Raw genomic sequence first — 25724 nt, forward strand, 5'->3', positions numbered from 1 at the left:
GAGCGCCTGGAACTGCGTGGGGGGAGGGGCTAGAAAGAGGCAACCGGTCGTAATTCTCATCTTAAAAGCATCTGACCAGGAAGGTGGTCTCCTGGTCTGGGGTCAGGGTGTGTCACTCATCTCGGGGTTGTCTTCTGCTCCCTGACTTCTTTTGCTGTATCTATTTTGAAAGCAGCTTCTGCTGCGGGTGCCTGGGGCCCTGGGCTTCTGGTTAACCTGCTGAGTCCTGAGCAATGGACCCAGAGAGCTGGATGTGTCAAGATGCTGGTCCCGGGGGAGGTGGTGGAAGGCTGAACAGAGAGCTCAAAGCAGGTTCCAGGGAGACGCAGGGGGCTGTGAGTTTTGGAATCAGCTCCCCCAATTCCACAGGGCCCATCGTGGCCAGAGCCGCCCACAAAGAAGCCACGGCCCGCACCCCTCAGGCGAGGAACCGCCTCGGTGCCAGCCCGCCGCGCCTGCTGCCCCCAGCTCTTCCTACAGACAAGGTTTCTGAGGCACCAGCGCGGGAGCAGGAAGAGCAGCAACCTCTGAGAAACGGGTTGGGTCAGGGTGCTGGCCTCCGGGCAACAGCTGTGTCTACTGCCAGGCCCCAGCACCCGAGTGTCACGTCCTGGCCCCGGCGAGGAAAAGGCCCCCCACATCCCCAAGAGCCCCCAGAAGGGTCCCCACGTACGTCCTGCGCTGCGCGGCCGCAGAGCCCCCTCTGGTCTGGGTGAACGCGTCGAAGCCGTCGCGGGAGGGACAGTGCTGGAGAGAGCGCAGGGTGCCGCGGGTGCCCTCCGCACCCAGGTCTGCGCAACACAACAGAGAGGGTGGGTGGACGGCTGTGGTCTTGAGCTGGGAGGGCCTGGGGGCTGCAGTCCTGGGGGCAGAAGGGAGTGGGAACACCCACCGCCCCCAAGCCCCTCCCGAATGAGGGCGCGTGCTGGGCCGTCAGGTCTCCATCCCCTGCCCGCGCCAGGGCCCTGGGAGCCGGTCACGGCAGCCACGGGCCGGGGCCACGCGTGCGACAAGTGTTTCGTAGGCGCCCGCCCAGTCAGAGCTCGACCCTGACCGGACCACAGGGACTCTGGGGTGGTTCCTGGCCTCAATGGGTACACAGGCTAGGGCGACAGACAGCAGCCCAGGATTAGCCGGAGATATTCATCCCCTTCCCGGGGGACCAGAAGCTGCCACAAGAGCGGCCCCTGGGGACGAGGGGGCCTGGGCAGCGGGCAGGGTGGCACGGGAAGTGTGCTGGCGGAGATGCGAGGCTGCAGAAGAGCCGCTCAGGCAGGCAAGCGAGTCGATGGGGAAACGCTAGGTTTTCTGAAGAAGGGAGAGGGCAGCAGAATTCAATCTGAATTTTAGGTAAGAAGCCTGGTGGCCACAGGCTGGGTGGACTGAAAGCAGAGAAACAGACACAGTGGCTACAGATACACGCGTTACTGAGAAGCCGAAATTACAGCAACGGCCAGGGCACCAGGCAAAAGCTTGATTCAACTGACATGAAATGAAGGTACAAAGATAAACATTAAGAAAACAGAAGAGCAGGGTGGGAGGAGGCAGTCTGAGAGAGCTGTGCTGACGAGTTATTCAACACTGTGATTTCCTCTGTCGGAGACTGGGGCCGTGCGGCCCGTGTGCGGCATCTAGAGTCACGGACACACATTAAACTCAACAAACTGCGAAAAAGCAGAGTCTTGTTTTAGGTCTGAGAGGACACTGTGCTGCCTCTGATGTTAGCTCAAGGAAGGCAAACCCCTTCCTGTCTGCGAGCCCAGGGCAGACGCCCCCCGTCAGCCACGGACCCTTCCAAGCCCTGAGGTGGCCTCAGCATCCTTCCTGGGCCCCTGTCTCAAGCACCCAAGGAGCTGACACCTAACCGCCACCCTTGGCCTGGCTGACATGAAGCAGGAAGTCTCTCCAGCCACAGAGAACATTCCACACACAGCACAGCAGCCGCCTTTCTTTAAGAAGCAAACAGCTCCCAGCTCCTCGGACCGCCCCCCGCCCCTGCATCCCAACACGGTTCAGACGGACGTTTAGGGACGAAGCCTGAAGCTGAAGGCAGCCTCGCAGGCCAGGGTCGGGGAGGGGGCAGGCCCGGGACACTCACCCAAGCCCGCGAGCTGGGAGGAGAGGGAAGACGGGGGCGCTGTGCTCCCCACGGTCGGGCTCACCACGGCTGGAGACCCCGGGCCCAGGTCTATGAGGTTGTCCTCTGTCACTTCGCGCAGAACCTGCCAGGCAGGAGACGGGCTGAGCTCCGCCCGTGTGCCGGGCCCCGAGGGGCAGCCGGCAGGCTCGGGCAGGGTCCCGGGCGGGCTGGTGGGAGCGAGCCCCCGCCCCAACCTGAGGGACGGCGAGGGTTTGTGGAAACCTAAGCTTACTCTGCACCCTCCCGCCAGCACCTCCTCAGGCCCTACCCACCGGAGCCTGCTCTCCCAGCGCCTGCACACTTCAGCCCCAGGAGACCCCCGACGGGCGCGAACTCTGAGGCGTACTCACTCCATTACTGGCGCTTTGAACCGACTGGCCGGACCTGTAGCGCTCGAACCTAAAGAGGAAGGGAGAGCGGAGTGAGGAGCAGGGAGCCGGGACGTGGCGCCGCACGTCCAGCGGCCTGGGGAGCTCCCGGGACCTGTGGGCCGGGGAGGGGACCCCCCCCCACAACCTCACCCTGCCTGCTGCTGCGTGGGGCTTCTGGGGGAGGGGGCCGGCCTCCCAGCCTCCCCACGGCCCCTGCAGGTGGGAGCGGAGGGTGCTGGCCCGGCCGGCACACCCAGGAGGCCAGCATAAGCCCCCCAGGCTCCGTGGGCCCTGCAGGGGAGGCTGGTCAGCCACCTTCCCTGGGGGCACCTCAGGTTCAGGAGAGAACAGCGGCCCCTCCCTGTTGGGCAGCTCTGCGGGGGAGTGCTGGGCTGAGGTGCTAACCTGCTGCAGGAGAGGGTGGGGCCCAAGGGCTGGCACCTGGAGGAGGAAGGTGGACACTGGCCCCAGCCCCTGGGGAGGGGGTGTCCGTCAACCAGTGAGAGGCCGCAGCCAGGCCCCTGCCCGCTGGCTGAGGACGGCCTCTCCTCTCCTGCACCCAAGTCATCCTCTGCCAGGTGGGGACCGGCGCAGCAGCCCCAGACGCCACAGGCTAGAGGCCGCTGGGAGACCTTCTCCAGCTGAGGCGTTGCTGAGACTCCCTGCTCCACGGGGCTCAGTGCCTGGTGAGCGGGGCTGCCCGGGGGGACATCCTGGTCGGGCCACGTGTAGGATGTGTCCTCAGGGGTCGACAAGGACAGGAACACTAGCCCACCCACGCTTCTCACGTGGGTGCACCTTCCCCACACCCTCACTGACTGTCAGTCTTAACAAAGGCCCTCTGGCCGGAAGGGCACCTCGGGGCTGCCGGCCGCAGGCTTTGTCTCTGAATTGCTGGCACCCTGTGCCAGAAAGGGCCGAGACAGGTTTAACAGGTGAAAAGCTCGGTCCACTTGAAGTGGAGACACGGCACCGCAGGGCAGGACCCAGGGCTCGAGGCCCTGGCTCTGCGCCTGTGCTCCCATGGCACGCGGGGCCCCAGATGGCCCCACATCCCTCCTGCGGAGGGCTCGTCATCCGTCAGGCAGACACAGGGCCACCCACCACTGCTGCCACAGTTGACGCTGAGACACAGCCCAGAGTCGTGGTGACCAGATGGGAGCGTCTGCCACCGACCCCGCGTGACACCAGGGCAGCAGGCCGCGAGGCAGGCTGGCCGGGCTGAGGTGCCGCTGGCACGGCCCCACCAGAGCCTCGGATGCAAGCGCACTCGCCACCACCCCGCCTGCTGAACACTGCCCGGACCACGCGCACTGCTTCCCGAGGGCAGGCTCTGGGAAGGGAAAAGAACATGCAAGCTTGTTACCTCGAACCCAAAAATGATTTGGCTGCAGGAAGAACAGAAATGAGTGTCTCCTGCAGCAGCAGCCTCCCGGGACTTACACCCGCTGCTTCTGCGCGCTCCACGCACACTGGCATTTGCAGAGGAAGGGAAAATCTCTTTTTCTTTTTTTAAAAATGGGAAAGAGGAAACCTTTTCTCCTTGGGAGAGATTTTCCCCCTCTTAATCCTTTTCAGATTCAGGGGCTCTCCAAAGGAGCAGGTGCCAGCGCCTGGGGTCCCCGAGCCCGTCCTCCCTCCGGGGCTGGGGGAACGGGCCAGCCTGAGGCTCCCCAAGGGCAGTGCCTGCCTCCGCGGCACCTTCCTGCTGCGGGCCCCCAGGAGAACAAGAAGCACATCCCCGGCATGGGAACAAGTGGCATCTCCGAGGAGTACTTCCCGCCTCCACTCTGGGCCCTCCGCCCCCGGCCCCGGCCCGGCCTGGCCCCCACCTCTCGTAGCGGAGAAAGACGTTGTTGAGGTCGTCATTGACATGCAGCAGCTCCTCCGTGACCTCCTCGTTGCACACGCGGGAGATGAGCTCCACCACGCGCTGCTGCATGGCGCGGCAGGTCCGGTGCAGCTCCTGGGGACACAGGCCTGGCTACCGCGGGCGCCTCGCGCTCACACGCGGCTTGCTTTGGAAAGACGTGCGCCAATGTGTAAAACCACACGGGAGGCCTGCGCGGGAGGCCAGGTGGACCCCCCACCTGCCGGGCAGCGCCTCTTCAGTAGATGGACAAACGTCCTAGCGTGCGCTCTGCTGTGCGCAGAGTATGGGTTTGCACAAGTCGTCTGGAAAACCTAAGAATGTGATTCTCTGCAGCTGCGTTTTCTTTTCAGCAGAACAGGCCAGACGCCTCCCCATCCCTGGGACAGGCTGCCCCTTCCTCCGCATCGGCACGCGTCTCAGAACACTTTCTGGGGGCCCACCCAGCCTCCCTGCGTGCTAGGAACACACCCCGCCCAGCCAGACCGTCCAGAGAGCCCCCAGCACCGCCTCCCCCTCCCCCCTCCCCCCCCTCCCCCCAGTAAGTGAAGACCAGCTCCCACCCACCCCAGACCGCAGAGGAGGCTTCCCGAAGGCACCCGCAGCCCGAGGAGAACCAGCCCTCAGCAGGCTGCAGGCGTGTCTAAGCACCCGCCTGGCACATACACCCGAGGCACCAGCAGCACCAATGGGGGGGGGCAGGGCTGCACTCAGGCCCCCCCAGAGCCCAGCTCTTGCGGGGCCTCCGCTGTCTGGCCGGCCTCTCCCAGGGCGGGGTGGGGGTAGGGCGGGAAGAGGTGAAGCACTGGCTGCCGAGGGTGCTGGGCCCCCCAGGGCCGCCAGGCTCTGCTTTCATGTTTAGACGCTGTGGGTCTCTGCAGAGCTTTCCTCGTGGGGGAAGGGGTCCATTACTTGACAGAACATTTGGGAAGTGCTAGGTGATGTCTGAGGCATCGCCTGGAGGAGGGGTAAGACCCAGGCTGTGCACCAGAGCCTGGTTCCCATGGCCTTCAGCTGGGGCCGAGGGGGGAGGGACAGCCCCCACCCGCCACAGGGCCTCGTGTGCGCCTTGCTTGGGCCAGCACCAGGGACCCCCACAGAGCTTCATCCAAACACAGGCCTGGATCAGGGGTCCCTAGGGATCTCTGCAGAGAGAAAGCTTTACCTTCTCCTTGCTTCAACCTTTTAAGCTACTGTCTTAAAAAAATCAAACAGGAAGAAAAAAGAAGAGATTGTACAGGAGAGGAGGACCAGAGCATGAAGATGAGTGTGAGCACAGACCCTCCAACGCGGTCACCCGCAGCTAGACGCGGCAGGCAGAGGCTCCCCCCTCCCTCCAGCTCCTGGTCCTGTGACACGGCCGGCCGGAGCCTGCCCGCTCACCCTTCCCGCCCGGCAACAGCTGGGCAACAGCTGGGACGGGAGCTTCCGAAAGGCGGACAGTCTCAGTCTGCTTCTCAACAGAGGAGGGGGGCAGCTGGTCACCGCTCTTGGTGCAAAAGCCCTCCATCCAGCAGAACACCCTGTACAATATCCTTTTTCTGTCTAATTAATCCCAACGTCTCTATCTTTTCTTCAAAGGACAGTCTCATCCCCTTGCAAAACAACCTTTAATCATCTTCCTGGCTTTCCTCTGAACGCTCTCCACGTCCTAAGGAGCAGGGAGTAAGGTCCTGAAGGTCTGCTCTCTACAGCCGCGAAGGAGACAGGAGGGAGGCGGGGTCTCCGCTGAAGAGAAGGGGGGTGATGACGCTGGACACGCAGAATAAGCGAGATTCCTCCGGAGGACAGGGTCCCGGCCAGCCGGGCTTTTGTTGAAATGAGATGCAGGAAGCGGGAGGGGATAAACCACCTGCTGCTTCAAGAGCGTCGTGGGATGGGCTCCCTCCGCCAGCTGAGGGGCGGCCATGAAGGACGCCGTCCTGGCACCCCTGGCCTAATCACGCCATCACTACCTGCACGCAGAGCCGGAGAGGCTCATCTGGGGGCAGCGGGGGCACTGCCACCGGCATCGGGATCCTTAAAGATCCCCAAGGCTGGACTCTGAGGCGCAGCTGAGCTCCAGCAGAGAGCGGCGCAGGGGCTCAGGCCGGGGAGGCCGCGGCTGCACGGCCGGCGGAGGAGGGAGCTGGAGGCTGCGGGTTCCGGGCGCGGCCTCCTGCTGAGAGCCGCCAGTCCACCCGAGGGAGCGGGGAAGGACCTGCCGCGCTGGTGGAGCAGACGGCCCAGGGCTGCAGGCGCAGCGTGGAGAGGCGAGCACCTGGGCCTGCGCGGGCACCGCCCGTCAGCTGCCTCCCCACCTTCCCTCAGGGGGCGGGAAGCACCCGGCTCAGCAGCGGCCAGTCCCGGGGGGACCCAGGCATCCCCAGGCCGCAGCTCCTCCCGGCCTGTCACTGAGGATGCTCGGCCGCGAGGCGCACCGGCAAGCTGCCATCAGAGCCAGCACAGGGCGGGGCTGGACCCGCCGCCTCGCAGGCCGCTCCCAGCCCAGAGAGCGACGCCGCGGTGCTCCCTCCGGGCCGCGCCTCCCTTTCCTGGGGGCTCCTCGGCCTCACCTCGCCCACCCCGCCCCGAGGTCCCGCCACTCTGCAGGCTGCGGGCGAGGCTACACCTGCACGTCCTCGAGCACAGGAAGCCATCGGGACGTGGCCGCCAGGAGGCTGGTGGGCCGCAGCGACGCGCCCTCGCCGACACCTCCTGTTTCCCCTCTTCCCGTTTCCTCTGCCTCCTACCCAGCAATTCACACTCAAACCCACAGCGGCTTCTGCCGGCGTGAACATTCGCGCTGCTGACAAATGCCCTTATTTCCACTGTGAGCTCTGGACAGCTTCCGCCCTGAGCAACCTGGCCGCCCTCCAGCTCGACCGAGGGTCCCGGGCCACAGTCTGATCTCCTCCCTCTCCAAGCAGACAGTGCAGCCCCAACCCCGGGAGCCCCTACAGGGCGGCTCCCGGACGCTGGGGGAAGGAGAGGAGGGGGCGTCGGGGAGGACTGAGGAGTGAGGCCAGCGGCCAGGAGAGCCGAGTCCACTCACAGAGCAGCCGGTTCCAGAGCCTTTCGTGTCGAAAGGACAGCCTCCCACTGGCACCCAGAACCACTCTCTCTGATTTATAAGATAGCAGCCAGGTTGGTAGGCTTGGCGTTGGAACAAAACAGAGGGGAGGAAAACGTCACGGGAAGCAACCTATTTTGAAAACTGTGAGCTGACGCCAGGAGATCAGGTTCTGTTTGTCTTGGCTGATGGGCTTGTTTAAACACACACAGACACACGCACACATGCACACACGCAGAGGTGCATGCTGTCGGGCCGGCCCTGGCTGTCTTGTTTGGAAAAACACATACACACAACACACACACACGCGCGCGCGCGCGCGCGCAGAGGTGAGTGCTGTTGGGCCAGCCCTGGCTATCCATGGGGCTGGCTTTGTTCCGCTACCCCCGCTGCCAGAGGCTGGGCTCTGTCCCCTGCAAACCCATCAGCAGGAATTCTGGTGCTGACGCAGCACAAAGCTGCCTCAAGAGGCCCCTCAGTTCCTGGATTATTTCTGGACTGATCTCAGATTCCTGTGCCTTCACGCCTGGAAGAACCCTGCAGGCCGAGGACGGAGGCCGACACAGCACGATGGCAGGTGGGCGCCTGGAGCTAGGCTGCTGCGGGCATCCATCCGCGTGGCGTCCAGAGCAGCCAGAGGGCTCAGGTCCAGGGAGATGGGCTGCCTGCTGTGAGCTCCTCCAGAGCGGGGACCACAGCCCACGCCCTGGGCCAGCCTCACCCACCCCCTCCCCCTCCCCCTTAGTGGCTGGAAGGGGCACAGCGAGCAGCCGCTGGGGACCAGGCCACCCGGGCTGTGTGCCCTCCTGGAGGACAGCAGCTGGTGTGGCCCTTAGGGGACCGAGACCGGCCGCCCCAAGGGGCAGGTGCAGGAGGCTCCCGCTGGCCCTCACACTTCACAGCATCCTCTCCACCCTCTGGGAGGTGCTGCTTCTGAAGGCAGGGCTGCTGCCACTCCCACAGATGCCAGAGGCTCTGAGACGGTGTGGGCAGAGCTGGGCGCCAGCTCTGGGCCTGCAGGCCAGCCCCCGTCCCAGACCTGCAGGCGGCCAGGACGCCACGGGGAACCCTCAGCTTTGCCCCAGTCTCAGAAAGGGCTCCCACGAGCAGGAATGGCTGATGGGCCCTGCAGTTTGTGATGCAGCGTTGGGTGAACAAAGCGACACACAAAATCATATCCCTAATATCATCTCAACCACACATGAAATAAACACGGAAAAGCGTCTGAAAGAAAATACATCAGAACACCGACAGTGCTTATATGTGAAGGCTGGGATTAAAGAAAATTTTCTTCTTTGTACTTCCTTTTCCTTTCCATGGGCACGAATTCTGCAACTGGCATTTTATAATCAGGAAAAAATGTTTTTAAGGAGAATAAAGAAGAGAGCGCCTGGGACGGGCCCCTGACTGTCCCTCGGATGCACGGGGCTGGGTGTGGGCCCTGACCTCTGTCTCACCTCCTGCGTGTCCCCAGCTCAGGGGCCTCACCTGCAGCAGCTCCAGATCGGACGAGTCCTCCTGCCCAGGGACCATCTCCGTCAGCATCTCAGACATGACTTTCGTGTTTCCTCGAACAACGTCCAGTTCGCTCCGCAGCCTGGTGATCTGCGGGGGCGGGGAGGAGCAGGGACAGGTCAGCGGGCCCGCGCCCGGCGCACGAGCCCTCACCCCGTCCGCGTCCACGCCCTGCGACACGGGGGCAGCACTGGGACGCAGTGCGGGCACGAGGGGGTGGAGCGGGGCCTGCAGGCAGAAGTGAGCCTCCCAGGCCCCGCTTCTGCTCCTTCACATGGTGGAGGGAGGGGCCCCCGAGGTCCCTTCAGTGCTGGGTCTTCGTGCAGGAACCTCATGGCTGCAGACTCTGGCCCAGAGTCATGGCCTACGCTGCGCCGTCCCCACCCGCTCCCCACCAGGGTGGGGGGCTCGTCCCAACTGCCAGCCCCACAGAGCGCCCACCGCTGGGAGCCGGGCTGCCTCTCCTGCAGCAGGGACAGCCCTCTGACCCCACAGGCCTGCCGTGGCCGTGGCCGTCAGGGGCACGCCCCGCACCGCCCAGCCAGGTCTGCTCCCCCTCCTCGCCGCCTCCGGCCCCTGGTCCTGTGCCCTCACCCATCCCAGCCCCTCCTCCCGACTGTTCCTGAGCTCCCCCGGCACGGACGGCTGGTCAGGGAAGGGCCTCGGTGGCCGTCCAGCTACAGACGCGTCTGCCTCCCCTCCTCCCAGGGCCCCTCGGGAGGCCGTGTGCCGGCCGTGGTGGCGGCCCAGGAAGGCAAGTGCTAGTTTCGGCTGCAGCTTCCACCTCCTCCCCCCGCGGGGGTCCCAGGGGCCATCCTGCCGCTGCCTGGCCGGCCCATGGCCGCCCAGTGGGTAGGAGGGAAGGACTGCCACCCAGCCTGCTGGCACGAGACCAGGGTTAAGTGGCGCAGCTGAAGCCTCACCGGGAGCAGCGGGCTGAGGCCAGGCCTGTCCGACCCCAGCCCACCCCCGGCCCGGCCGCCCTTCCCCAGGGCCGCAGAGCGGAAACGTGCACACACTCAGTGGATCGGACGCGATCGCTTGAGCCTTCTGTTTAAGTGAGGTTTTGTAATAATGACACTGTCACAAATAGTAAATGAGAATTTAAAAAATATAAACAGTGGACAGATTTTTTTCCAAGTCTGACCAATTCTTGCTTTTTAACTCATGGAAATTCTATAGATTCATCTAAAGACTTGTCCCCAGGCTCAGCCAAGAAAATCCATTTTGGGGTTGAGGCAGCTCCCCAGGAAATAACTTGGGGAGGTTGGGGGGTGCTCGGGGCCCAGCAGGGTCTGTCCTTCCCGAAGCGCGTCCTGGCCTCTGCCCCCACGGCCAGGCTGCCTTCTCACAGGATGCATCTCAACGGCCCTGCTGGCTGTTCCCCACTGAGCTCCAGCCCTTCTGCCGTGACTCCCACCTGCCCGCCCCAGCCCCGAGTCGCCCCCCGCGTGGGCACCGGGGGAGCTGTGTCCCCCGCACCCTGCGCGGTGCTGGTCGGGGAGGCCTCCCGTCTCCTGGGACGGCCGGCGGGCTGGCCTGGAGCCCCGAAGCACACGCACCTGCTCTGAACTGGCCGTGATGGGGCCCGAGGCGCTCAGAGGCGGGGCCTGCGGGGCCGCGTAGGAGCCACGGCTCGTCTTCGGCTGCGGCTGGGCCCTGGGCGTGGTGGCGGCTGGGTCCACCTCCGGGACGCTCTGCACGGCAACAGCAAAGCCTCCTGCTGACGTGGGCCATCTGGGCAGCAGCCTGGCGCCACCCGCGCCCTGACCCCGGGGCCGCGGACCGCTCGGCCCCCCGCCCCCCACGGGCCTCATCAACAACCCAGGCTGCGGGTAAGAGGCCGCCCCCCGTGCAGCCTGCGCGGGCCCGGGCCCCCCTCTCATGGCCGGGCCCCCACGGGACAGGGCGGAGGGGCTGCGGGGAAGGCGTCTACCCAGGAGTCCTTATCTGGCACCAGGCCGCTTTCTCGCGGACAGGAGGGCTCCTGTGCACAGCAGTTACACCCCCTACTGAGTGTTCTCTGCGGTCACAGGAGCAACAACCCTGCCCCGTGTCATCATCTGGGGAGCAGAGCAGGTCTGTGTGCTCCTCGAAGCGCAGCGAGCGGCTCGGAGGGACCACAGGAGAGAGATGCTGGGAAAGCTCAGCTCCTCTGGGCCCCGCGTGACGTCGTGAACGTGGGCTGTGCCCAGGCAGCAGGCTGCGTGGCACTGTCCTTCCGAGATGGGCACGTGGGGCCTTGGGGCACAGCGTGCCGGGGTGGGTGTCCCTCCCGGATCTCCCGGGACAGGAGAGGGCCTGGCTGCCCCGGTAGAAGACGGTGTTGCCTGGGCGCCCTCCCTCCTGAAGCAGAGCTGCCTGTGTGAGAGCTGCCCTCCGCGGGCCTCCCGGTGCGTGGACCCCCAAGCTGGAGGGATTCAAGGGTGTCTGGACGGAGGCGGACCCCTCACGGCCCATCCATGTGACGTGTCCAGTTGAAAAGCCCAAAAGCCGCTCTTTGCCCCATGACCAGGGACCCTGTCAGCCCCTTGGCGGTGCCAACGCGAGGGTGGAGGTGCTCTGGGCCCCCGAGGGAGATGCGGTCCCCACACCTGACTTCCGGGCTTGGAAGAACAGGCGCCGGGGCCCTCCCAGGACGGCTTCGCCAAGCAGCCATCTCCGCGACAGCGTCCACACTGTCACACTCTCCCACGGTCAGGGTGAAAATGGGGGACGGGGGGACACTGCTGCCACTGAGCCACCGGCCTCCCGCCGCCTCCCTCCTGCCGCCCCCTCGTTATCATCGAGAAACGCCCTGAGCCCTCGGGAGCCGAAGATTAGAGGACCCGCTCAGGGGGTGTCTGCAGCAGGACCGCTGGGGCGCGCCGGCCGCGGAGGCTCACCCGCTGGGGCGTGTGTATGGGGGAGAGCGCGTCCAGGTCGGCCATGGGGAACTCCACGCCCTTCCTCTTCAGCTCCTCGTATGCGTGCACGACGCCCGTGAGGTCAGGGCTGCTCCGGAAGGCATCGGCCCACGCCTGGGGGGAGGAGGGGCCTGTGAGGGGCGCCAGGCGCTCAGGGCTGCGGCCCAGCTGTCCTGCTCCTTCCCACCAGCACCAGCGCTGCCAGGCTGCCCGCGGGAAGGAACACAAACCACGAAACTCAGTCCAGTGGGCGCTTCCTGGAGTGGAGATGGGGACCCACCCGAAGCTCGGGGTGGCCCCGGGAGGGGCGCCCGGCGACATCCGGCTGACGAGGTGGCGCTCCAGGAGGCACGGGGCCACCACGCTCTGCGCTGGGACGCGGGAGAGTCCAGGCTCCCGCAGGAGCGCAGGGAGCCGGGGCCCGCACCGCCTGGCCGCCCGGGGCCAGAGAGCCCCGTGGCCACCAGCTTCCGTTACATAGGACACAACACACAGAGGAAGGCACACGCACTTCAAGAGGCTGCCACGTGTCGTGGATTCAACTAACATTTTTTTAAAAATTCTATTCTTTGGAAGTTACAGAATATATCAAAAAAAGAAGTACCTCCAAAGGGACCCCCCAAAACGAGACCAGAGGAGGAGGCAGGGCCGTTCTGTCGCCAGCTCGGCGGCCAGCACAGGGCTTAGCTGCCTCCCTGACTCCAGCAGGGCCGCGACCAACCCGAGGACAGAACCCCCCCCCCACCACGAGCTCAGTTTCCAGAAAGCCTTGTTCACGCCGACTGCTGCAGCTCCCTGACCACAGACCCTGCCGTGAGCCCGGCCTCCCGGGTCTGCTGGTCCGCGCTGCTCACGCGGGGCCACAGTCCTCCTGGACGCTGCTGGACGGCGGGGGCCGCAGGGGCAGCGGGAGAGCAGGAGCGCCTGGAGCCCCGGCCTCCACCAGCAGCTCTGGCCAGAGACCCAACGCAGCCCAGCTCAGCCCTGTGACGCCAACATCTCGTAGCCCGCAGGGAGGAAGCGGGTTGCTGCCTTCATTTCTGCGGGAGGACAACAGCTCCAGAGGAGCCCTTTCAACTTCTGCTGCCCCCACCCCCGCCAGGTCTGACGTGGATGACCACGACTGCCCTCTCCAGTCGGCGGACACTCCTTGGGGCACCTGCCCAGCAGCGATCGACAGGCCCCTTGACAGCCCCCGGAGGGAGACACACGCCCAGCTGCCCCGTCAGGCCCTCTGCCCGGGGAGCCTGGCCCAGCCCACAGAGAGCTGGGCTGCCCTGTGGCGAGACGCGCGCCCCGGGAGGCAGCCGCGGGCCGGCCCGGACCAGGCAGCAGGGACAGCCTGGCTGCTGGGACGGTGTGGACCCTCAGGAGAGGTCTGTCCCCGCGCCGGCCGTCGCCTCTGGGCTCCAGGGAGCTGGGCTTGTCACGACTGGCGCATCTCTGCTTAGGCAGCGTTGGCAGGCACCTGCTCTTTAACCAACCAAACCGCCCCGGCCACTCCCCTCCCCTGCCCCGGCGCGAGAACCCTGTGCGGTCTGGCTGAGGGGCTGCCAGTGGAGCCCGTGTCCACGGCTGCGTCCTCCACCGACCTGGCTCTGACAGCAGCACCTTCGGAGGAAGCGCAGGGCAGGAGACTCCAGGTGCCTCTGGCCCCTTCCGGGCCCGTGCCCACACCCCCCACCCTCTGTGTCTCCCCCTCGCACGGAGAAGGCAGTCAGACAGCATTCGTCAAGTCAAACCGAATGTGACCTCGTGGACACGAAGCATCCTGGCTGTCCTGCTGCAGGGACAGAGGAGGACGGCCATCGGGCAGCCAGCGGACTGACGTGACTGTGACAACGCAGAAGCCCCCCTAGACGGCTGGCCCCACTGAGAATCACGACCCTGCCCCAGGCGCCGTGGCCTCGGGAGGTCGGCGTCCCTGTGAGAAGCCAGGGAGTTGGGGGGGGCTGCTGGCAAGCCGCCGGTCAGAGCAGAGGGCCCGTCCTCTGCCACTCGCTGCCCCGCGTCCCGCCCTGCCCACCTGTGCCCTCAGGGCGGGGCTTGGAAGGCCCAGAGGAAGTTCCAATCTCCCCCGCCCAAGATCGCACACCAAAGAAAGGACTAAAACCTTATGTAAATATGAACCATTTGCTCCAGACCCCTCAAGGTTCCACAAAGCTGTAAATCATCACATTTCAGATGAAGAAACGGTTGCTGCTTTAAACTACAGGTTCTGTTCTTTGGAGAAAAGGTGGCTCCTGTCCCCGTCCTGCTCGAGCTCCTGGCCCGGCCACCAGCCCCTGCCACATTCTGAGAACACGGCCCCCGGCTCCCCCGCCCCGCCCCCCAGCAGCTCCCCTTCAGAAAGAGCATCTCTAGACTCACTGTGGGGGGAGTGGGGGGGGCAGGAGAGCTACGTCCTTCCTGCCCTGGAACAGCCCCGGGGAGAGGCTGAGGGGGCGCAGAGCCGGGCTGCCCTCCTGACCTCCCCCACAGAGGGGACGTCATGTGAGGCCTGCTCTCTGGACAGGACCCCCCCGGGCCACCGGGAGCCCCTCCCTTCCAGAAGGGCCTGCTGCGGCCCGCGTGCGGCCTCCTGAGGGCAGGGCCCCTCGAGCACACAAGCCCGAAGGGGTGTCTTCCCGCGGGGCTCGGGGAGGTGGGGCAGCGGGCGGCAGCCGGGGACCGGCCGCGGGGACCCGACCCACCTGGATGAGAGCGAGCACCTTGTCCTGCACAGCGGCCGGGGCGCTGTTCTTGGGCGAGATGATCTTGACCAGGACGCTGTCGATGAAATCCCGGCTGGCCACGAGGACGTGGAAGCGGTGGCCACAGTTCTTCACGCACGTCTCCAGCACCTGACACGGACAGGATGGAGGTGGAGGTCCCCCCAGGGGCCCAGGAGCTGCTGGCTCTCACCCCCGCCCCCCACCCCGGAAACCCGCGGGGCACAGGCGGCCCCTGCTGGCCGGGGTCTCCGGGCCCGCACGGCAGTCGGGCAGCACCAGCGCCACACGAGAAGGGTGCCGGGGCCTCCGTGGGGTCAAGACGACCGAGCGTCCCTGGAAGCAAGCCTCTGGGTGGGCAGCGTCGGCCGGTGGACACGGGCGCCCACAGGAGAGGCCGCTGGGGCGGCCCGCACGGCTGGTGAGTCACCAGACCTTGTCGGGAGGAGGCCCCAGCCCCGCTCCCCACCTGAGGCTGCCAGTGGCCCGGGGCTCCCACCCCCACGCACTGCATACACGTGGTCTCAGCAGCTGGCCGTCAGCTTCAAGGTCACATTCGAATCAACCCTGCCCCTCCTTCCTCCTCCAGACAAATAAGCCACATGGGCCTTGGCCACCAGCAAAGCTTGAATCTCAGGTCCTCTTTCAGGGCCCATCTGTCTGGGCTCCGCTCCCCCACCAGCGACGTGGGCGTGAGTGCCCCGCTGCAGGACGGCAGTCAGGGCGAGCGTGTGTGAAGCACAGACCTGCCCGGGGAGGGGGGAGACGGGGCACGGGTGGTGCAGGAGGACGGGGCACGGGGTTACTGTCCTGGGCCCCCACTGCACGAGCGAGGGGCCTAGCACTCACGCTACCCACTGGAGGGTCCCTCCAGCTTCGAGGGCAGGTCTCTGGACCTCTCAGCTCTCTGGAAGCCCCCTGGACGATAAGCCAGCCCCTCCCACGCCAGCACCCGTGCCACAGCCGGCAGGTGGGCACTGCCGCCTTGGAAGGATGTCACCAGCATCAGGGGACACTGCTGGCCACCTCGGCTGTCCTCATTTGCCCTAACTGAGCGACCACTGGTGGCCCCAGGCAGCCACTCCATGGGGCTGGGGTCGGACCACGGGGCTTTGCCTGGACACAGCTCGACCACGGAGAAAGTTCCTAACAGTGACGTAACTGAGTGCAACTGGGAGGCTGAGCCCGGGGAGACCCTTTCACGTTACAGGTGATTTCACTCCATTCTCGCGACTCCTTCACTCTCTCTAAGTGGAGGTTGTTATCCTTTTTTAGAAAAACAACAGAGTGAAGAGGCTTAGAACGTGAAGAAAGTGGTGTGGGTACAAACTGCTGGTCCGGCCAGAAGCCAGAGAGGACCCCTGCAGCCTCCGCTGAGCCCCTGCCCACCCCGAGGCACAGGCCACCCTCCGCCAAGATCATCGGGTCCTTCAGACAACAGGCAACCTTGGCCACATTCTCGTTCCCTCGTTTGGCCCTTAAAATGCCCTGGACAGAGGTGGTGGGGCCGTGGAGCAGCCCAAGCTCAGCAGAGCAGGAGCTGCAGAAGTGTCCCCGGGCTGGCGAGCCCACTGCAGGCTGCTCTGCAAAAAGCACACCTGCCCCTGAGGGCTGCTGGGCCTGAAACACGGCGGGAATTTTCCCGAATGCAGCCAGGCCCGCGGAGTGGGCAAGGGCGCCTCCAACAATCAGAGCCACACTAACGCCTGAGCTGGGAGCCCGCAGACCCCTGACAACTCCTGTCCGGGGCACATCTCGCCGATCGTGCTGGGGGCAGACAGGAAGTTAAACGGCCCTCAGGAAGCAGGAGGACTGTGATGGAATAGCGGGGTGAGTGAGGACAAAACAGAAGCCACAAGAGCAGACATGAGCCCGGGCAGGGCCTCCAGAGGAGGAAAAAGGGGCCTGCACTTCTCACAGATTTCCCAAGGGCATCCCAGGATTTGCAGCAGAGGCCTGACCACATCAAAATCGATAAATACTTAGGAATAAATCTAACCAAGGAGGTGAAAGACCTGTGCCCTGAAAACTACAAGACATTGATAAGAGAAGTTAAAGACACAAGTAAATGGAAAGGTATCCCACGTTCTTGCATCAGAAGTAATACTGTTAACATGTCCACAGTACCCAAAGCCATCTACAGATTTCACAGAAACAGAAAAAAAAAAAAAATCCTAAAATTCATACGGAAACATAAACAACCCTGAAGAGCCAAAACAACCCTGAGAAAGAACAAAGTGGGAGACATCACACTTCCTGATTTCAAACTATATTATGAAGCTATAGTAAGCAAAACAGTGTGGTATTAGCATAAACTAGACACGCAGGCCAATGGAATAGAACTGAGCGCCCAGAAATAAACCCTCACATATACTGTCAACTAATATTTGACAAGGAAGCCAAGAATATCCAATGGGGAAAGGACAGTCTCTTCTGTAAATGATGTTGGGAAAACTAGATATTCACATGCAAAAGAATGGAACTGGACCTCTGTCCTACACCAGTCGCAAAAATTAACTTGAAATGGTCTAAAGACTTAAATGCAAGACATGTAACTGTACCACTCTTAGAAGAAAACATGAAATGGTGCCTGTCGTGCTCTGCCGCAGGAAGGAAGGAAAGGCAGAGCCCGCTGTGGAAAGATCTCCATCGGACGCCATTACCATGACACTGGGCATCTAGATGCCAGGAAGACAGGCTGATGTGTTACGAGTCCGTGATTTTTGCCCACCCCTGGCAGTTTTCATTACTGAAAACAATTCATTCTGCGCATCGCTCTGGGCCTAGTGAGAGATGAGGCTGAAATTCTAAGGAAAAAACAAAAGCGTTCAGCTCCCTGTTCCTCAGCTGGTCTTCTCGTTATTCAAATCCCAGTTCCCTGGCATAGAACCGTCCTAATGAGTCTTGGGTTTTCACTTGGGCAAGAAATCCAAACAGATTCTCTGCTCTAAAAGGCACTACCCAGCCCTACAGGGACATGCTGACCTATTACATTTCTACAAGAGGGTCATGCTGTGGCCTTGTTTTTGTCGCATTTGAAAAAATGTTAGCTTTGAAGACAGAAACAACACCTGAAGTTGTCCCTTTAAATTTTCTGACATCTTAAGGACGTCCGAAAATCTGGCCTGTTCCTTCCTATAAGGAGTCACTTGCTGACTCTCCCAGATCCTCTGCGGCGACGTTCGGTTTTTACCCTGTGACACAGCCGCCACCTCGCCAGGTGTGAAATCTGGGCAAACCTCTGGGCCTCTGCGAGCCTCGGTTTCTGCATCCGTAAAAGCAGATGAGGAAACCTATTTGGGGAGGTTTCTGGATGCATCTGCATGAAGACCTGAAAAGCTCAGCCCAGCTCTGGACAGGTGCTCGGTGGACGTCGGCACTTTTACAAGGAGGAAGCTGACGCCTAGAGAAGCAGCTGGCCTCCGTGCCTCACGGCCCAGGCCTGTGGCTCCTCTGCTCCGGGCTTCTGCAGCAGACAACACTGCCCACACCTCGTCCCTGCGAGCAGACAGGCAGCAGACTCAGGCTCGCCCGTCTCACGGGGTGGGAGCACGGGGGCGGCCGCCGGAGGCACAGCCAGCCACCAGCAGTGTGGCTCCAGCCATGCCCTGGCCGCGGCACCGGCAGCGGGGGGCTCACCGTCAGCGCCAGCATCACCTCCCGGTGGTTCCGGTTCCCGCTGAGCCGCTTCTTCAGGGCGCGAATGGCGTCCTTTGGCCTGTAGGAGAGACATATTCAAGTCCTGCCGTTCCCGCCAGGGCCCATCCTACGGAGTCAGGGCCACTGTGTCACCCAGCGTGGTCACGAGGTGGTTTGCCGCCGCCGGTTGGTAAGCGTGAAAGACTGGAGACAAATGAAACGTCCATCCCTGTGAATCAGGTGAAGACAGACAGGGCTCGTCCACACACTGGGGCACCATGCAGCTGCGCGGGAGAAGAAAGACACCCCTTAAACGCACAAAGATACGACGGCGTCGTGCGCAGGGCAGGGCAGAGGGGGTGCAGCCACGTGAGTTACAGAAGGACAAGGAGCGCCCAGGGCACATGCCCGTGCCAGGAGGGGACCCTGGAGGGAGCCACCCTGGGGAGGGCGCCGGGACCGAGGAGGAGGGGCTGTCCCCGGTCGCAGGCTGCAGCCCTCCGAATCCCGCGTCACACGCAAGTGTGATTTACCTAGAATGATAACCAGCCCACTGGTGGTGGGTTCACGGAAGGGAATCTGCCAGAGAGACAGAGGCGAGGATGGGATGTCCAGCCTCCCGGCTCCATGGAACTCCTGTTCCCTGAGAAAACTGAAGTAAGTCTGCGCAACACCCCGGGAGCTGTGTGTTCTAGGTACCGGCTCTGACCCGGCTGCCCCAGGCCTGAAGCTGACAACGGCTCCCTCCATCGGATGCTGCCTGTCTGCCCCCAGGACACACGCTTCCTGAAACCACAGACACGGAGGGAGGCGGGTCCCAGACAGCCCGTAAGCGCATCTACTGGGTGCAGCGCCCGAGTCCCACACGTTATTTAATCCTTGTCAGACAGGACTCAACCCGGCCCGAAGCCCCTGCCCCCGGCACCCCATCACCCGCTCTGCGGAGCCCCTGCCCTCTGCTGTCACAAGTGGGCTCCCACCACCCACCCACCGACAGGTCAGCATAATCTGGGTCTTTCCTAAAGTGAAGGTTCATAAATTGGGGCCCTCCTGTTTCGACAGTTTGGAAATATAATCTAGGTACCAAACAAAAAGTCCTTTCAAGAAACATGTGAGGGGGACTTCCCTAGTGGCGCAGTGGTTCGGAATCCGCCTGCCACTGCCGGTGACGTGGGTTCGAGCCCTGGGCTGGGAAGATCCCACATGCCGCAGAGCAACGAAGCCCGTGCACCACAACGACTGAGCCTGCGCTCTAGAGCCTGCAAACCACAACTCCTGAAGCCCGAGTGCTGCAACTACGGAAGCCCATGCGCCTAGAGCCTGTGCTCCACAACAAGAGAAGTCACCGCCATGAGAAGCCCACGAACCACAACGAAGAGTAGCCCCTGCTTGCCACAACCAGAGAAAGCCCCCACAGCAACAAAGACCCAACACAGCCAATAAATAAATAAATAGATACCAAATTTAAAAAAAAAAGGAATTCTGTGAGGAAGCTGGGGAGGGCAGGGGAGGGGAGGGGAGGGGACCAGCTATGCCCATCAGCCCAACTTAGAAACACGCAGAAGCAAGGCGCGGCTTCTAGAAGGAATAAACAGACCCTGAGTCCCCCGCGTCCCCTTCCCGGCCTGAAGCACGGCTGCCCCGCGGGGCCTCGCGGCTCTCCGGGGACGGGTCCCTGCCAGGCGTGTTTGCAGTGTGGCTGCCGTTCCCAAACAGGGTTCTGCGAACATGGGACTTCGTGGCCTGGGCTGCTGAAGGGCCGCGGCCACAGGCCAGGAGCAGGGATCGACGTCCTCTGTCTCAGAGGCTCTGCGGGGCACGCTCTTGGCCCTCCTCTTGAACGTCCGCGGCACCATGTGGGAAAGCACAGCGCACCGGGCTCCCCGGGCTCCCCGGGCTCCCGGGCGTGGGGGGGACGCGGTGGAGGGAAATCAGGGGGGCTCCGGGTCCCAGGGAGGGGACGTGCTGCCTGAGAGGACTGGGAGCACAGAAGCAAGTTTCTCTCTCTCCCCGGAGAGCAGCCCCGGAGACAGGACCGAAGTCCCGTCAGAGGGACCCAAGGTTCCTGCGGCTGCGGCAGACGACCAGACGGCAGAGCTGGAGACACGGAGAGGGGGGCGGCCACCGGGGCCCAGGGGACACCAGCTGGTCCTCGGCACCGGAACTGCCGCCTCTGAGCTGCTTCTCCTCGTCCCCCAGGAGGGCGAGGCTGCGCCCTCCACACCTGGACGCCCCCCTCCTCAGGCCGCCCCCAGCCCCCTCTCCGCTCCATCCACCTGGGGCCGCCCCAGCTGAGAGGCTGAGAGCGGGGAAGGTCCCAGACCTGGGGAGGACGACCGGGTCAGGGGTCCCCAGCACAGCCGCGCGCAGACCCGCCCGGGGAGCGGCTACCAACTCCCCGCGCCTGCGTCCACCTGGGTAGGTCTGGCTGAGGCCTGGTAAACGGGCCTGAGACACCCTGGGGAGGTCCCTCAGACAGCACTGCTCAGTGACCAAGGGTCCAGGGCCCGCGGGGCAGCCACACAAGGCCCCAGCCTGGCGGTGACCTCAGCCTGGGCATTCGGGCAGCCCAGCGAGGGGCCCGCGGGACGCTCACCGACTCTGCGCCCACCAGGACCCCCCGCCTCCCAGAGGGGAGCTCCGAATAAATGAAGCAAGTGCAGCCGGAGCTCTGGCGCTGCAGCCCAGTCCGCCGGGGCCTGTACCCCGCACCTGCCCTTCCTAACTGCACCGAGACCTCCGGCCGGGGACAAACCACCGGGAGCCTCCGTTCCTCCGCGTTACAGCGGGCTGGCCCCGCCACGTCGGGCTGGGGGGCACCGCCTGAGCTGGGGCCAGGGCTCCTCGGCACAGGCCGGGCACTGGGCGGGGCGGCGAAGACACGCGCGAGCCCTGCTGGGGCCCATCTTACACCCGAGGGGCCGGAGACGGGGGGAGCCCGCCCAGGGTCACGCAGGCCTCGGGCCCTCACGCCAGCCCGGCTGCCCACCCGCCTCGCCGCGGACCCCTCGGCGGCCGCTGGACCCCGGCTGGACGGCCCCGCCCCCAGGGGCCTGGCGCTGGCCCCCCTCGCGGAGCCCGTGTCACGCTGGGTCACGACCCCCTTCCTCCTCAGGCCATGGGTCCCCAGGGCGTCTGTCCGTTCACTCTCTCGTCTCACGAGTGTGTCCAGGTGCTGGGGACGCGGCCGTGAGGAAGACAGATGCCTGCCCTCCCTGAGCGCGCGGCCTGGGAGTTCGGGGGTGAGACAGACACCCCTACACACATCAAAATACGGACAATTTGGACTACAGGCTCCAGGACCACGTGAGGGGAGGGGAGGGGCGCGGGCGGGCGCGCGGGCGGGCTTCCTGTCACCAGGAAGAGGCCCACAGCAGAGGCCAGGCCCCTCACTCGACAAGGCAACAGACGAGGCGGCGTCGGGGCCTGGGCCCGTGGCGGGCGGGGGGTGAGGACCGGGAGGGAAGGACACGTGTGCATGTCCGTCACGTCCGGGGGAACCGCAAGCCGGGCACGAGAGCGCGAGGTTCACAGAACCAAAAGACCAGCGGGGCCAGAAAGATGCCAGGCCAGAGGCCCCAGGGACGCAGGCCCGTCAAGGGCGTCTCCCACGAGGAAGGCGTGCGGGCGAGGGGGGAGCTGGGCCTGGAGGATGGAGCGGGCGGGCAGTGTGGGCAAAGGCGGCTGGTGCGCCGGGGGAGCCGCCAGCCTGGAGGGTGGCCAGGAGGAGGGCTGGGTCGGCCGGCCTGAGCCACCTTCTGGCCTCTGGTCCAGATGCCCCCTCCCCACTTTCCGCCTCCTCCCTCCTGCACCCGCGGCCTCGGCCACCGGTCCGGCACCCACCTTGGCCTCCGGAGGCCATGCCCCACCCGTCAATAAACGTGGACAGCTGGACCCTCGAGCGTCTGAGGGCCGGGAGGGGGCAGGGAGGAGCCGGGCCGCGGAGTGAGACGCCTTCTCCCCGGCACGGCCCGTCTCTCCCGGAGGGCTCCCGACCTGCTGCCTGCAGCCCGGCCGGGCCCTCCGCCCCTCCCGCCTGTGCTGTCTCGGAACCTCAGCCGGACCCCCGGCCCGGCACCCAGCATCTTGGCCTGGGGAGGCCGCCGCCCCCGTCTCTCCTCTGGGCCCACAGCGCAAACTCCACCGGCTCTGCCTTCAGAACCGCTCAGACTCTCGGGGCTTCTCACCCCTCTCCTGCCACCCCATCGAAGCCACCGTCGCTTCACACCAGGGTGACCGTGGCAGCCCCAGCTAGGCCGCCCTGCACACGGCAGCCCGCGTGGTCCCTAAGGTGAACCCCGGGGACTTCTCTGGGGGTCCCGGGGCTAAGACTCTGTGCTCCCAATGCAGGGCGCCCGGGTTCAACCCCTGGGCAGGGCACTAGATCCCACAGGCCACAACTAAAGAGCCTGCGTGCTGCAATGAAGGGCCTGCGTGTCACAACGAAGACCCAGCGCAGCCAAACAAACAAATAAATAAATAATGAAAATAAATAACATGAACCTCGGCCCAGGTTGTAGCCAGAGTCCCTGCCTGGATTACCTCACCCTCCAGCTCTGGTCCCCCGGCCCCCTCGCTGTCCCTCAGACAAAAGAGGCCCCCTCCGTCCCAGGACCCCGTGCCGGAAAGCCCTTCCCTGGCCTGGTCCTCAACCTTAGCTCCTCGTCTCCCTCAAGTCCGGGCAAACGGGTCATCTCGGCCCGGCCGCTCCTCGGCGCCCCGGGCCCTCCTCCGTGACTGCTGACAAGTGCTCACCCCCAGCGCCCCCTCCCCGGCTCAACTCTCTGCACAGCCGTGTGGCCCGCTGACAGGGTGCGACCCGCCTGTCCTGTTCCCTGCCGGCCCCCGGCTCTGGACCGCCAGGGCCCGACAGGAGGGAGTGTGTCCCCTGGGGCCCTGCAGGAGGTGGTCCCTCAGGAAATGTTTGTTGAGTGAAAGCAGGACCCACTTCAGGGGCTGGTCCCAGCCTCCCGGTGCCAGGGCCAGTTCGGACAGCGCCAAGCGGCAAGGCCAGGGCTGCCCAGGCTGGAGAGGGTCTACGAGGGTGCGGCTACCGCAAGTTCCATTTCTATGGGGAGGACCTAGGGCCGGAGACTGACTGACTGGGGAGAAGGTCGCAGAGACGCAGACGAAGAGGACATGACGGCAGCCGCAGGAACAGCCCTGCCGCGGGGTGGGGGCTGAGCGCACGTCCTCCCGCGGCCCCCCCACGCTCCCCCCCCACGCTCCCCACGGCTCGCTCCCTCCCAGGGCTCGTCAGGTCCAGCAAGCCGGGCAGAGACAGCCCCGGGTCTGCGGAGGGCGCGCGGGAGCGGGTCAGGGTCAGGGTCAGGGTCCGGCTTAGGCTGCGGGACCGGTAACCAAGCTACTTCATTTTCCCCTGTGATTAAAAGCACGTTATGAAAAGGGGCGGTCTCTGCTCCGCCTCCAACAGCGCCTCTGGGGGAGGGGGCGGGAGGGGGCGGGGCGGGGGGAGAGAGGACGACTAGCATCGTGTCATGGTGCGGCTGGACGCAGCCCGCCACGCGCAGCCCGCTCCCCTCCCCGGGGTGGGGGCGGGGTCACGCACCCTTCCTCCGTCTCATTGATGATGTCGCAGATCTCCATGTTCAATGTCCAGTCCTCGCTCTGCAGGGAGCCATCTGTCGCCTTTTCTGCAAATTCAGAAGGAAAACTGGTTTACATTTCTCCTGGAATAAGGGGCCCCGGCAGGGAAAAGGAGGAACCTGGACCCACCCCAGTCTCCCCCCAAGCAGGTGGGCTGAGCCAACAGCCGCCCTGGGCGCTGCTTCCACGAGAACACCCGGGAGGGAGGCCGAGGGACGACCCCAACACGGTCCTTCATTCACCGAGCTCCCCCGAGCTAGGACTCTCGGAAGAACACGCGGGGAAAGGCTTCAGGACGCTGGCTGCGGCGATGACGTCCCTCACGGATGTGTCACCAAGAGCACAGGCAACAGAAGGAAAAGTAGACGTACCAGACTGCACGACAAGTCACAACTTTCTGTGCCTTAAAGGACACAATCGACAGAGTGAAAACGCAGTAACCTGTGGACTGTCAGAAAATGTCTGCGAAGCTGAGGCGTGAGTATCCTTTAGGATAAAGAAAGAAGACCTGGGCAGACACTTCTCCAGAACAGATATACAAATAGCCAACACGTCCATGAAAAACGAAGTGCGAAATGTCACGGATCGTTAGGGAAACACAAATCAAAACAACAAGGAGAAGCCACCTCACACCCACTGGGGTGGCTACTATCAAAGAAAAAAACAGGAAACCACACGTGGGGTGAGGATGTGGAGAAGCTGGCGCCCCTGTGCGCTGCGGATGGGGACGGAAAACGATGCAGCCCTTATGAGAGACACGGCAGGTCCTCAAACACTGAAACGAGAACTTCCATGTTCCACTTCTGGATGCGCACCCCAAAAGACGGGAAAGTAGCCTCTCAAAGAGGTACGTTCACACGCGCGTTCACAGCAGTACTCACGAGAGCCAGGACGCGACCCAGGCGTCCAGCCACCGGAGGTGGACAAACGAGACGTGCCAGGTCCACACACCGGAACATTCTTCAGCCTTAAAAAGGAGGGAAAGCCCGACGCCTGCTCCCACATGGATGAGTTCAAGGATATCGTGCTGCGTGAAATAAGCCAGACACGAAAAGACCAACACTGTACAATTCCACCGAGCTGAGGTTCCTAAAGCAGCCACGTTCACAGAGAGAAGGCGGGGTGTGGGGGCCAGGGGCTGGGGGTGGGCAGCTGTTGAACGGGGTCAGAGCTACTGTTCTGCGCGAGGGAAAATGTCCAGAGAGCAGTCGCACGACAACGCGAATGTATGTAACGCTTAAAAATGGTTACGATGGCAAATTCTGTTGTGCATGTTTTAACACAATTTTTTAAAAACCCCCCCTACGGTAGGCATTCTTCTCTCCCACATTTAGAAAGAAGAAGGAAGCGGGGCTCCGAGAGGTTGGGTCCTTGGCCTGGATCACGTAGCTGAGTTGGTGGCGCGGGCACCCAGTCTCGGCTCGGTCTGTCTGTCTGTCTGTCTGTCTCTAATGCCTAGGCGTGTGCTGATATGGCCTCAGCAGTCAGCACTGGCGAGGTGGGACCCAACATTAGTATGTCAGATGGATTCCAACCTAACCGTGCAACTCGTGAGAGGGAGACCATCCCCACCCTTTCTAACGAAAGCGTCCTACAACCCCATTTCCACCGACACTCAACACAAACCCACAACCTCTGTACGTGCTGGGAGGGGCCTTGTTTTACCGGACGCAGCTGCAGAGAAGGGACGCTCGTTTTGTACACAACACCCTGGAACCCACACGCCCAAACGAAGGCTGTTCTTAAAGCGGTGAGTGCACACTCCAAAAGCACAGCTACTGCTCCAAACACCTGTGCGACAGCCTTCAGTCTGCCTGGAAAAAGTCTCACTTCTTTAATTTTTACCAAAAAGGATAGATCCCCAACCTTTTCACCCTCTTTACGTGTCACCCTTGGCACCAGAAGACTCTCTA

At 63.7% G+C, this 25724-nt stretch overlaps 1 protein-coding gene across 19 annotated transcripts in view; it reads right to left on the reverse strand.

Annotated features, from left to right (window-relative positions):
• Positions 1-25724, reverse strand: part of TOM1L2 (target of myb1 like 2 membrane trafficking protein) — a 74131-nt gene that overhangs the window by 9767 nt on the left and 38640 nt on the right. For 12 of the 19 annotated variants that reach the window (XR_009049926.1, XR_009049925.1, XM_057714589.1 and 9 more), the window contains exons 2-11: positions 23774-23858; positions 18205-18283; positions 14548-14697; positions 11834-11968; positions 10511-10645; positions 8922-9038; positions 4344-4477; positions 2491-2539; positions 2099-2222; positions 674-791 (exon numbers count right to left, since the gene is read on the reverse strand). Coding sequence is in view for 17 of the 19 variants with exons in the window: in XM_057714589.1 (XP_057570572.1) it covers positions 674-791; positions 2099-2222; positions 2491-2539; positions 4344-4477; positions 8922-9038; positions 10511-10645; positions 11834-11968; positions 14548-14697; positions 18205-18283; positions 23774-23858 (1126 nt within the window). In the remaining 2 variants the exon portion in view is untranslated. Of the gene's footprint in view, positions 1-673; positions 792-2098; positions 2223-2490; positions 2540-4343; positions 4478-8921; positions 9039-10510; positions 10646-11833; positions 11969-14547; positions 14698-18204; positions 18284-18737; positions 18812-23773; positions 23859-25724 lie in introns of those variants that run through there. The other 7 variants (XM_057714591.1, XM_057714599.1, XM_057714606.1 and 4 more) reach the window with 5 other exon arrangements.

This window comes from Hippopotamus amphibius, chromosome 17 (genome assembly GCF_030028045.1).
Source record: "Hippopotamus amphibius kiboko isolate mHipAmp2 chromosome 17, mHipAmp2.hap2, whole genome shotgun sequence".
Classification (NCBI taxonomy): domain Eukaryota; kingdom Metazoa; phylum Chordata; class Mammalia; order Artiodactyla; family Hippopotamidae; genus Hippopotamus; species Hippopotamus amphibius.